The sequence below is a fragment of the Peromyscus leucopus genome, chromosome 5, assembly GCF_004664715.2.
Source record: "Peromyscus leucopus breed LL Stock chromosome 5, UCI_PerLeu_2.1, whole genome shotgun sequence".
NCBI classification, from domain to species: domain Eukaryota; kingdom Metazoa; phylum Chordata; class Mammalia; order Rodentia; family Cricetidae; genus Peromyscus; species Peromyscus leucopus.
Window position 1 is genome coordinate 133,701,246 of NC_051067.1, and position 13,256 is coordinate 133,714,501.

At 38.7% G+C, this 13,256-nt stretch overlaps 1 protein-coding gene across 2 annotated transcripts in view; it reads left to right on the forward strand.

Moving 5' to 3' along the window:
• Mpp7 (membrane palmitoylated protein 7) overlaps positions 1-13,256 on the forward strand; it is a 219,718-nt gene that overhangs the window by 133,546 nt on the left and 72,916 nt on the right. For both annotated transcript variants that reach the window (XM_028873101.2, XM_028873116.2), the window contains exons 4-5: positions 328-405; positions 3,247-3,327. In XM_028873101.2, coding sequence (XP_028728934.1) covers positions 328-405; positions 3,247-3,327 — 159 coding nt within the window. The remainder of the gene's footprint in view (positions 1-327; positions 406-3,246; positions 3,328-13,256) is intronic.

Here is a 13,256-nt window from a genome sequence, read left to right on the forward strand (position 1 = left end):
GAATGGATTTTTGTTGTTGTTTTGTGGAAGCGTATGCTACAGGTGATACTTGAAATCTTGAGGCAGTGTAGCTCACAAACCGTGGGCTGTTTGGGAGGAAACACTAGGGTTCCACTACCTTTACTCTCTTTGAGGGTACTCTTGCCCTTTGACCCTGGGCAGTCATTGGTGCATGGCACACGCATCTCTGGTGTCCTTCGGGTTGATTTGAACACATGACTTTAAAATGGTTGAGAGACCTGATTCTGTTCATAGTCATGCAAATATCTGACGTGTCTGTGATGCTTTGCCAGCAGGTGAACTCATACTGCTCTGATTTTCTTCCAGATTCATGAAAAACTCCACTACTATGAGAAGCAGAGCCCTGTGCCCATTCTCCATGGCGCAGCAGCCTTGGCTGATGATGTAAGTGTGCCTTTCTGGGTTTGTAGGATGGATCAGCCACGGACCTGTCCCAAGCGGGACCCACCCCACTGCAGACAGATGTGTGTGATCCTTTGAGTGAAAACCAGAAGAAGTTGCAAATGTTTCCCAAATCCCTGTCATCACCAAGCTTGTGCTGATGCTGTGTGGATTTCTACCCGCTTTCTTTTTTCTAAAACGGTGCATAAAGCTACCCTGGTATTATGCCTCAGTGACTATGTAATAGAAATTGTAGGCTTCAAATTCTATACAGAGAAAAACTGTCTGGCATCAGTGTTCTGTGAAAGTCACACAAGGGGAATGCTTTGGAGAAATAAAGACAAATGAGATAGTTACATTGCTGACAGTACCAAAAATGACAGATACTAGGATAGGAATTGGGCATATTAAACCCATAAAAGGCAGGATTGTTTTTAAAATGGATTATGGAGCATAGTAATGATTTATGGATATTAGACCATTCCAAATTACCTTCATAACCAAAAAATAAATTTTAGAAGCATTTGGCATTGATGGAGTAGTTAATTTCCTGTCGCTATAATTTTATTTTAAGCCTGGGGAAGGAGAACTCACTTGCTGATTCCTACTGTTAGCTTTCAGCCTCGGATGAATTGAGAACACACCTGGATAAACTGTAAGGGCACGGAGCTAGACAAACGTGTGCTGGTGTGTGGTACTGAGTGCTCTATCTAATTCTTGCTCTTCAGTTGTGCCCTTGGTGTACAAAGCAAGCCGTAACTCGGTGTTGCACAATGTCAGGGCCCCAATACAATCAACAAATCAACCGTCTTCCAAAGTTGATTTTATATCCTGATATGTGAAATAAAGCCCCGTACATTCGAGTTGATGGCTGGTTAGCCTCAGGCATGTCCCTTTTGTTTTTCTCTGCAGATATGAGTGTGTTTTAACACATGTCCCGTAAAGAAGTGTGCTTGTGCAGCACAGAACCCAGACTTTTTAAAGGTGAATCAAGGTGTAAAGATAGTTGTATAAGTTGCTGCAGTTGCAACTTGAAAGGGCCTTAAAAACCAGAATGAAAACACGGAGGGTCGGGAGGTTTGGAAATATCTGTGTGGAAACTAACACCCCTTCCCAAGCAAAATATAACAACTTCTTTTAAAGATTTATTTTTACCATTTTTTATTTGTGTGTGTGTGTGTATGTGTGTGTGTGTGTGTGTGTGTGTGTGTGTGTGTGTGTGTACGCACGTGCATGTGCCTGTGGGGACCAGAAGAGGGCGTCTGATCCCCTGGAACTGGAGTTACAAGTGGTTGTGAGCTATTTGACGTGGGTGCTGGGAACCAAACTCAGGTCTTCTGGAAGACCAACAGTGATTCTTCTCCAGCCCCCAATTTTGCTTTTGTTTGTTAAATAAAAAAGAATCCAAGGCAGGGAATATCACTCAGCATCAGAGTATGTCACAAGCAGGTGAGAAGCTGTGGATTCAAGCTCCAGAACTTCCAGAAATAAACACACTTTAGAATACATGTAATTATGATAAACCATAGGGTTTAATTCACTGGATTAGTGGATCTAAATGTTAAAACATATGTGTGTAATGAGTAAAGAGCTATGTTTATAGGTTAAACATCATATAAAAAGTCTGTATATCAATAAAATAAAAGCTATTTTGTAGTGTAATTGATGAATCTATCAATTGCCTCTGATTTTTTTACTTCTGTATATTCTATATATTGTACCTCTGCAGAAAGCTCCTCTTCCATAGATAAAAACCACCTTGTCCTGCCAGCATTGTGGGGACAGTGGGGGCAAATGGCAGTTTCATGTCATGTTTTAAGAAGAGATACTGAATATATACTCTAATAACACACCATATATTTCATAATTCTAATCTTTTTTGTACTATTTGAATCTTGAATTTTGTTTCTCTCTCTCTCTCTCTCTCTCTCTCTCTCTCTCTCTCTCTCTCTCTCTCTCTCTGTATTTCTTATAGCCTAAAATTGACTAGAAAATGCTCTGGAAATTCTCTTTTTACATTTTACCTTGTTTATAATCAGCAAATGATAATTGTATGTATTTATGGGATATGGTTTAGTACCCTTGCACACACATACACATTTTATAAGGATCAGCTCAAGCAGTTAGCTTGTTTGCTACCTCAACATACTTCTTTATGGTGAAAACATTCCACATCTCTTAGTGGAGAGCAGGTCCAAAATTCCAGTCTTTTCTTCTGAACCAGCAGGTAGGCATTCTTGATGGTTACAATAAAGTAGCTCTGACATTGTTGTTACCAGAGTAGTTGCCGAACTGTTATGGGTTCATGATGAAGTTGGCTCATATTTAATAGACTTTGTAGACCATGTCCAGAAACACAGTAAAAGCCGCAGACCATTGACTCTGTTAGGAGCATTGGAGTTCTTTTTATCCCAGCTCTGCACAGCACAACTACTGTGGGTCTCTGGAAGTCCTGAGGATTTCACCACCTCATTCAGAAGCTGTCTTTTTTGCTTTTTTTGTACACTGTCAAAGCCGATCCAGTCCTTTCTACAAATGGCCCTTTGTCTGTGTGCAGAAGACCATTCACACAGATGAAGTGCTGGGATTTGCCCTCCTGGCAGTAAATCAGGAGGTGAACTGGCTGATGGGATTGCTCCAGTTGCGCCCAGATCCTAAGCTTGGATCTGGTCTGCTGTGGGCCTGGAAAGAAGAGCTTGGGTTGATGGTCTGCTTCATTTCATGCTGACTTATCCTGTAGCCCTGGAAAGCAGTAGCTTTGAGCAAACCAGATTCAGTTGTGACCCGGCGAACCTTACGGTGTTCTGCGAACTGTTGCTCACATTGCTGTGATCTCCCTTGCAGCTGGCTGAGGAGCTACAGAACAGGCCACTGAACAGTGAGAGCAGAGAGCTGCTAAAACTGCTGTCAAAACCGAATGTGAAGGTGAGAACGTGCTGCACCTGTAATGGACGCCTTCTCGGGGGCTGCGTACGGGGCCTGCGGGCAAGCTGCATCACATGTTTATATTTTCAAGTAAATGTTCATTCAAACAGTGTACCCCAAATCATATCAGGGAAAAATAACTGAGCTTCTTCGAGAGTATGATGAAGTGCTCAAACTGTACAGGACTGTAATTGCAAGCCAGAATCAGAGTTAACGAGTTTGATTTGCTTTGAAAGTCAGGTTTCCATTGATGTAGTGGGTACAGAACAGAGACCCTGTGGTGATTTCAGGCTGGCTTATTCTTCTTGGCTAATTGATGGTAGGTGCTTCACGACAGGAGGATTTCAGCATTTCTCTTCCTCCTTCCTTAGCATCTCCCACTTCCTGTTCTTACCAACTCCTATTTCATGATGCCGTTCTATGCTACAGACCGGAGTGGTTTTTAAGTATAAAATAATTGCGGAACATTGGCGGCCAGACCTCAGTTCTCTTGTTTTCACTACTTTGTGATTTTATCATTGTCCTTCCTCTAGGTATCTAGAGAAGGTGATTCATAGTTTTCCTGCTCTTGTTCTGAGGTCATGAATGCACAGAATCAGACTGTGTAAAGTCCTGTAATGTATGCATTTGGACACGACACTGTTGCCATTATGTATAAAATATTGTCTCCTCTGAATTCTGTAATTGAATGATGGATTATTTTGTGAAGATTACTGATAGTCATAGGATATTGGGTGAGATTTCTTTTTTAAATAATATTTTATTAATTCTTTGAGAATTTCATAAAATGTATTTTGATCATATTGATTGCCCACCACCAACTCCTTCAAGATGAGAAACCTGATTTTTGCCCTTCTGGGAGAAATGTCTTTTGGAGCCATGCTCTATTTGCTCTTAGATTTACATTTAAAAAAATATAGTGATGAATCAGAGTTGGAGTAAAACATGCATAGACTATGATGTCTAATCCCTAGAGAGAAAGTACGAATACATGACTGTAAAGAGTAAATGGACTATAAATGGTACCGTAAGCCTAATTGCTTTGTAATGGCTCAGGAAGTTAAATTTTAATTCTCAAGCAAGATAAGATTGGAGCAAATGTTGCTTGATGTTAAGGTGCTTCGGGAAGGAAGCTTTCCAGTCAGACAATGCTCTGAAGATTGCTCTGTTTGGTTTTGTACTGCCTGTAAGAAATTACCCTCACCACGGCACGGTGTGGTGGCTGTGAGAGGCTGGTTAAATTCTTTAGTGAGATTGTTGTCAAAAATAAGAAGAAGTTGAAAGCAATGTTTCAGATGAGGAATGAAAGGTTTTGCTGTTCTATCCAATAGTGCTTGAAGTGAAATTAGCTAATAATAAGGACATCATTCTGGGTAGAAAATGATATTTGGTTCAAGAGTCAGTGTTATTCAATGACATTGTGAATATCTATATGATAAAACTTCACAGTGATTGAATAACTAAACTTCATCATGTGGAAAATATGTTAGATGGATGATCTGTTTAGTTTTTATGTTTATAAAGCACTATGAACCAAACCTGGATGCAAGGTTACCATGAAAGATGTATTTTCAAGAAATATAAATGGAGAGTGGATGGGAGCCAGACATGGTATTTCAGTGAGTCGCCTCACTCTGTAACGAGTGTATTTTTCTTCTGTTGTTGTCTTAACCTTTGACATTAGTTTCCTTGAACGATTTCTATTGCTGCCACCTCTTGGGTGTCACTTTTATGGGTGATTCTTTTAAAAAGCTTATCTTACTAACAAATTTTAGGGTTTTTTTTTTTTATAATAAAACCACTTAATTCTATTATCCCAGGAAGTGAGATAAATAGAATACAGCATCTCTACAATTTTTATATAATATAAGCAGTTTTTAAATTTTTAGTGGATAAAGGAAATTGCTTAATTTTAGACTGCTATTTTGTTTCAGTTATTTGACAGTACTGAGGAGAGACCTGAGATGTACCCCCAGATTAGTAAGACTTTCCCCCCTCAAATGTACCAAGATATATTCAGTCAAATACATGGTCACTATATAATAAAAACATATAGACCTCACAGGCTTGCCACATTTTTCTTGGGTAAGTTCTATAGCTTATCTTTGGTAATTTGCAAATGAAATGAGATATCCCTCCAACCACTGTTTCTTAGATGTCTACTTAGTGCCTGACTCCCTCAGTAGAACTTGTGGGTGATCTGTTTGAATAATGGAAGTGGTAGGAGGGGTGCCCATTGAGCAAAGAAACACAGCAGATACTGTGGAGTGACAGAAATGCATATTTGGGTTGAAGAATTGACTTGTGGGTGAGCGTGAGGTAGACAGAAGAGGCCAGAGAGGTCCATAGTGGGTTGGGTGTGAGAGGTGAAGAGGAAATGCCTTAGATAAAGTTGAATAGTACACGAAGTCTTAATAAAAAGAAGAGGTTGTAAAGGCTGAAGCTACGAAATGAGCTTCGTTGGCCAGACAGCACTATGTGCTAGAGGACAGGCAAGAGCTCGAAGCTGAGCTTGCCTAGCATGGTCTGTGAGTGCACTGCTGTTTTTAATAGGATTTCTTTTGCCTTCAGTGGCCACTCTGCTAGGGAGAGAAATGATATGACCACCCTAGTTGTAAGCATTTGAAGAAATTTGGATTTCATTCTGAGTGCAGGGGAAAGCCATCCAAAGGATTTAAGTAGCAAGGTGGCAGGATCCCTCTCTGTGTAGAGTGCAGTGAGGAAGTAAAAGCCCTGCTCAAGAGGAGAGCCAGCTGGGAGTCTGTTGAAAGGACTCAAGTGCAATGTGCTTGTGGCCCTGTGGAGACAGGGCATGGTCCATTTTTGAAGCACAATTCTACACATAATGTTGGGATAAATAGATAATCAGAGGCAAAAATAAGAGAAATCCATATTGCAATGAATTCCAAATAGATTCAAGGTTTGTGTGTGTGTGTGTGTGTGTGTGTGTGTGTGTGTGTGTGTGTGTGTGTTTCAGTGGAAGCATATTTGCCTAGTGGAAGCTGAACTGTCACCACTCACTGGATCCTGTTACCCCCAAGACCCACTCTGCTGTCTGACCCCCCCACCTCATCATCATCCCCATGGCCAGCCCTTCCCTGCAACTCCAGCAGACTTCATAGGCCCAGGTACAGCCACACCAGTCAGAAGGACACCACTCCTCCACTGGGTCCCATAGCCCAAGGCTCTACAAACCTCAATACAGATGATACTGGACCTGAAGACATGCTAGTCACCAGAACCCTTGGCCACCTAGGCTAGAAGACAAGAGAGGAAACAGAAAACAAAGGAACAATACACACTTCCAACAAAGACAAATGCAAGAATCAACAAATAGACCTATAATCATCCCAAATCCAGATGCCTAAATGCCAGTGTAAGAACACACAGTCAATAACAGAAAGAATGATGTCATCACCAGAACCTGATGATCCTACAACAGCAAGACCTGGACATTTCAATGAAGCTGAAACACAAGAAAACAACCTTAAAAATAACTTTATGAAGATGATAGAGGCTCTTAAAGAGGAAATGAAAAATTCCCTTAAAGAAATTGAGGAAAAGACAAACAAACAAACAAAAAAAAAATGGAAGAAATCAACAAACCTCTTAAAGCCAAGAAAGCCAAGAAAAAACAATCAAAGAGTGAAGGAAACAGTTCAAGACCCGAAAACGAAAATAGAAGCAATAAAGAAACACAAACCAAGGGAATTCTGGAAATGGAAAATCTGATTAAGTGAACAGGAACTACAGATGCAAGCATCACCAACAGAATACAAGGGATGGAAGAGAGAATCTCAGGCATTGAAGATACAATAGAGGAAATAGATTCATCAGTCAAAGAAAATGTTAAATCTAAAAGATTCCTAATACACATACACACACAAAAATCCAAGAAATCTGGGACACCATGAAAAGACCAAACCTAAGAACAGTAGAAATACAAGAAGGAAAGTCCCAGCTTCAAAGGCACAGAAAATATATTCAGCAAAATCATAGAAGAAAACTTTTCCAACCTAAAGGACATCCCTGTAATGATACAAGAAGCTCACAGAGCACCAAATAGACTGGACTCTAAAAAAAGTTCCATTGCCACATAATAATCAAAACACTAAACACAGAATAAAGAATATTAAAAGCTGCAACGGAAAAAGGCCAAGTAAAGACAGACCTATCAGAATTACATCTGACTTCTCAATTGAGACTCTAAAATACAGAAGGGTCTGGACAGACATCTTGCAGACACTAAGAGACCATGGATGCCATCCCAGACTACTATGCCCAGCAAAACTTTTAATATCCATAAACAGAAAAAACAAGATATTTTACAACAAAAACCCCCAGCCCTACAGAAGGTACTAGAAGAAAAACTCCAACCCAAGAAAGTTAACTGCATCCACAAAAACACAGGCAATAGATAATCTCACACTAGCAAAACCCAAAGAAGGGAAACAACACACACACACACACACACACACACACACACACACACACACACACACTACTATTACCAACAAAAATAACCCAAAACAAAAAATAACAGGAATTAACAATGTCTGGTCATTAATATCTCAATATCAGTGGACTCAATTCACCAATAAAAAGACACAGGTTAACAATGGATACGAAAACAGGATCCATTCTTCTATTGCATACCTCAACTTCAAAGTCAGACATTACCTCAGCGGAAGGAGTTGGGAAAAGATTTTCCAATCAAATGGACATAAGCAAGCTGGTGTAGTTACCCTAATATCTAACAAAATAGACTTCAAACTAAAATTAATCAAAAGAGATGGAGAAGGATATTTCATATTTATCAAAGGAAAAACTCATGAAGATGAAGTCTCAATTCTGAACATCTATGTCCCAAATACAAGGGCACTCACATTTTTAAAAGAAGCATTACTAAGACTTAAACCACACATTAAACCCCACACATTAATAGTGGGAGACTTCAACACCCACTCTCACCATTGGACAATTCTTCTAGGCAGAAACTAAACAGAGAAATAAGGGAGCTAACAGATGTTAAGATTCAAATGTATGTAACATCTACAGAACAATTCACACAAGCACAAAAGAATATACCTTCTCAGCACCTAATGGAACCTTCTCTAAAACTGACCACATACTTGGTCACAAAGTGAATCTCAAAAAGATTGGAATACCCCCTCTGTATCTTATAGGATCACCATGGGTTAAAGTTGGAGTTCAACAATAACATAAACTACAGAAAGCCTACAAACTCATGGAAACTGAACAACTCTCAACTGATTACTACTAGGTCAAGGAAGAAATAAAGAAAAAATTTAAAGACTTACTAGAATTCAATGAAAATGAATGCACAACATACACAAACTTATGGGACACAACGAAAGCAGTGCTAAGAGGAATGTTCATAGTACTAAGTGCCTTCATAAAGAATTTGGAGAAATCTCACACTAGTGATTTAACAATGCACTTGAAAGCTCTAGAAGAAAAAGAAGCAAATTCATCTAGGAGGAGTAGATGACAGGAAATGATCAAATTGAAGTCTGAATTCAATAAAGTAGTAACAAAGAATAATACAAAGAATCAATGAAACAAAGAGTTGATTTTTTTTGAGAAAATCAACAAAATATAAGCAAACCCTTATCCAGACTAACTAAAAGATAGAGAGAATATCCAAATTAACAAAAACAGAAACAACATAACAGACACTGAGGAAATCCAGAGACTCATTATGTCTCATACTTCAAAAACCTGTACCTCACTAAATTGGAAAATCTAGAAGAAATGGACAAATTTCTTGGTAGGTACCACATACCAAAATTAAATCAAGACCAGATATCCAATTTAAATAGACCTACAACCCCCAAGGAATTAAGCAGTCATTAAAGTCTACCAACCAAAAAAAGCCCAGGGCCAGAGGGTTTCGGTGCAGAATTCTACCATACTTTCAAAGAAGAACTAATACCAATATTCTCAAATTATTACATACAATAGAAACAGAAGGAACATTGCCAAATTCTTTTTATAAGGTCATAGTTACCAAAACCACACAAAACTCAACAAAGAAAAAGAATTACAAACCAATTTTTATCGTGAACATTGATGCAAAGATACTCAATAAAATATTGGCAAACTGAATCCAAGAATACATCAAAAAGATTCATCAAACATGATCAAGTAGACTCATCCCAGAGATACAAGGATGGTTCAACATACAAAAAAAAATCTATCAGTATAATCCACCATATAAACATATTGGAATAGAAAAAGACCACATGATCATCTCACTAACTACTAAAAAAGCCTTTGACAAAATTCAACACTATTGTTGGTTGGTTGGTTTTTCTCTTTTGGGGGGGGGCCTGTCACCCAACTCCCAAATAAATCATACACAGAGGTGTAGCATGAATCTTAAAGGTTCTTATTAATAAAATCAAACCCGAGGCGATTTATTGGGGTCCATGCTGGTAGATCAGAGAGACAGAAGAAGCCACAGCTAACCTCACCTGGTCAACTTCTCAGCTGGTCTTGTTTCCTCAGACTGGAAGCTTCTGTGTCTTCATCCCAATGGCTCTCAGCTGAACTGCTGCTGGAAAGCCTGAAGCTTAACCAGCCACATGCTTAACCAGCCAAATGCTTCTAGTTTCTGGTCCTCACGCCTTATATATATCTTTCTGCTTTCTACCACCACTCCCTGGGATTAAAGGCTGGCTTTCTGGGATTAAAGGTGTGTGTCACCATGCTTGGCTATTTCCAATGTGGCCTTGAACTCACAGAGATCCAGAGGGATTTCTATCTCTGGAATGCTAGGATTAAAGGTGTGAGTGCCACCATTTTCTAGCCTTTGTATTTAGTGGCTGTCTGTTCTCTGACCCCAGATAAATTTATTAGAGTACACAATATTGTGGGGAACACAATACCACCACACAGAGGCTTATTCTTACTTATAAATGCCCGGCCTTAGCTTGGCTTATTTTTTGCCCGCTTCTTTTAACTTAACCTGTCTGTCTTTTGCATCTGGGCTTTTACCTTTCGCTATTTCTGTATACCTTTCTTTCTTACTCTGTGGCTTGCTGTGCTGGTGGGTGGCTGGCTCTTGATGTCCTCCTCATTCTCTGTCTACTTCTTTCTTCTCCCCTCCCAGATTTCTCCTTCTATTAATTCTTTCTGCCTACCAGCCCTGCCTATCCTTTCTCCTACCTCACCATTGGCCATTCAGTTCTTTATTAGACCATCAAGTGTTTTAGACAGACACAGGAGCACAGCTTTACAGAGTTAAAGAAATGCAACATAAACAAAAGTAACACACCTTAAAATAATATTCTACCACATCTCCCTTTTTGTCTAAACAAAAAATGAAAGGTTTCAACTTCAACAAAATAAGACTGTATACAATAAGAACAATTATCAAGTAAAGATTACATTCACAATGTAATGAATTCCAGTTCATTTATGTGTGGTAAATTTAAAGAAAATATTCCATAATCTATCCTATCTTAGTGAATCCAAAATTTCATATCTAATTTACTTTCTATCATGCCTAAGGAAAACTGCAACTATAACTATCTAGTCTTCAATTCCATCAAAGGCCCTGGAAGGATATAATATTATTTAAGTAAACAAAATGTATTGCAAACAACTTCCAAAAACTCTAGCAATGATAGAGACATCTGACTGCCTGGACAGTCACCCAAAGTTCCTCTGCAACATTGGAGCATCCATCTTCAGCCTATAGGCCCATAGTATCTGGCTAATTTTTAATGAAGCAGGAAATTTGAAAGACTGTCCCACCTATATTGGCAAAGTTTGCCAGTCACTTTCCTCTGTGTCCTGCAGAATGTCTGGCTGTTTATTCTGGGAAGCAGGAACCCTGAAGGACCATCCTGCCTTGTTTTGGGAAAGTTCAGTGATCACTTTCTGCGGGTCCTGCATGTCCAGTTTATACAATATGCTGTCAGTCAGTCCAGTGCAGCTTCTTGCACAAATAACTAGCCTTGCCACATTGAAAGCAAACTCCATAAGGAGTTTCTTCAGTGCTCATCATCTCTGAAGTAAATTGGTGCTGCCAGGAACAGATGTGTCTCATTGTCATGAAAAGTCCTAAGTTAACAAAACATTTTAAATGCTATATTCTGTAGGTCTTTGAAAGGTTTGAAGACCATCTATGTATCTAAAATATATCTATATGACCTGGAAAGCATACCTAATATATCTACAATTTTGATTGTTATAAATAACTAATCATTAACCTATGTTCCAGATTGTTCTATATAGTTTATAATACTAGCTTTCAAAAAACGAGAACTTCACCCTACATTTCCAAATGAACTGCATAGGAACAATAACTCAAACAAAAATAGAAGCATACATATAATGTGTTGTAACAAAAATAACCTTAAATTTTTATCAATATATATAAATCCTTTAAACAAGAGTGTAAACATATATGCAATGTAACAAAAATAACTTTAAATTTGTATCAGTATACCAAAATCCATGCCAAAGCAAACTGTCTGAGATTAATAGCTTTTTATCCTATATTCCTATATTCCCCTAAATTATAACAAACATCCATGACCCACAAAGTACCTAAAAGCCGCCCACACTCCCTAACTCTTGGGAATGTGGATGTAGTTTTCTCTAGACTACTTCCTGCTATCTGTGGTTGAAGGCATCTTTTTTAGTGGTCCCTGAGAAAATTTGAGATAATGGTCAAATCCTGGGAAGACCAGCTATAACCTTTGTTGATAGATGTCACCTGTTAAGAATCAGGTGCTCTTCTCCAATCAAACCTGATCCATATTATTCCTGAAGGAATCTATAGCCTTTCATCTCCTGTGGGAACAAAACTCCCAAGCATTTTTGATTTTCATTGACAAATATATTTTTTTATTTTTTTTAAAGTTAAGGCATTCCTAAAGTATCTAGATTGGCTCAATCCTGCAGTCCTGCTCACAATCCCATGTCTCTTATCATCTACTGTTTGCTTGTCAGCATGCAAAAAATTTTAAAATCAACGCAATAACATACAGGATCCATACTCCCTGTGCATTTCCCATCTTATGTGGTTTTTTTCCTTTTTTATTGCTCTCCTTAAAGATTTTATTATTTTTAAACTATTTCTTTCTACACTCTCTGTACTCTTTTTCTTTTCTTACGCCTGTGCACATTGTTAAATACACTGTAACCTGTTTAGAATTTTTTCCATCTGGACCTCTTTTACTGCATATCTTTTAGCCTTTTTTTTGTCTGCACAAGCAAAAAAAATTGCTAAGCAGAGTGGCATGGGATCTCCGTCAGTGGCTTTGGTGGCTAGCTCTGCCTACTTCTTGAGTCTTGAAAATCAAGCCTAAAGCTCAGAGCCCAGTCGGAGTCATGACATGAGCAGGCATTTTTACTTAGTTTTTTTGTTTGTTTGTTCTTCTTCTTGTTGTTGTTGTTGTTTCTACTTAATGTACTAGCTGTTCAAGGGCTCACTAGCAGGTAGAGACTCTTAAAGGAACTGAATACTTAAAAAAAAAAAAAAAAAGCTTTTTCTTGCCCTATGGAAATTCGAGCACATTGAACAACAAAATGTGTTAGTTTTTGCTCTTTAGGGGAGCCTGCCATCCAGCTCCCAAATAAATCATGGAGGCTTATTCTTACTTATAAATGCCCAGCCATAGCTTGGCTTGTTTCTTTCTAGCTTTTCTTAACTTTAAATTATCCCATCTACCTTTTGCCTCAGGGACTTTTCCTTTTCTTATTTCTGAAATCTTTCACTCCTACTCGGTTGCTGGTTTTGTAGCTGGGTGGCTGGCCCCTGAAGTCCTCCTCCTTCCTCTCTTGTTCCTTCTTTTCCTTTTATCTTTTTTAATATTCCCCAACACAACACCCCTTCATGATAAAAGTCTTGGAGACATCAGGGATACAAGGAACATACCTAAGCATAATGAAAG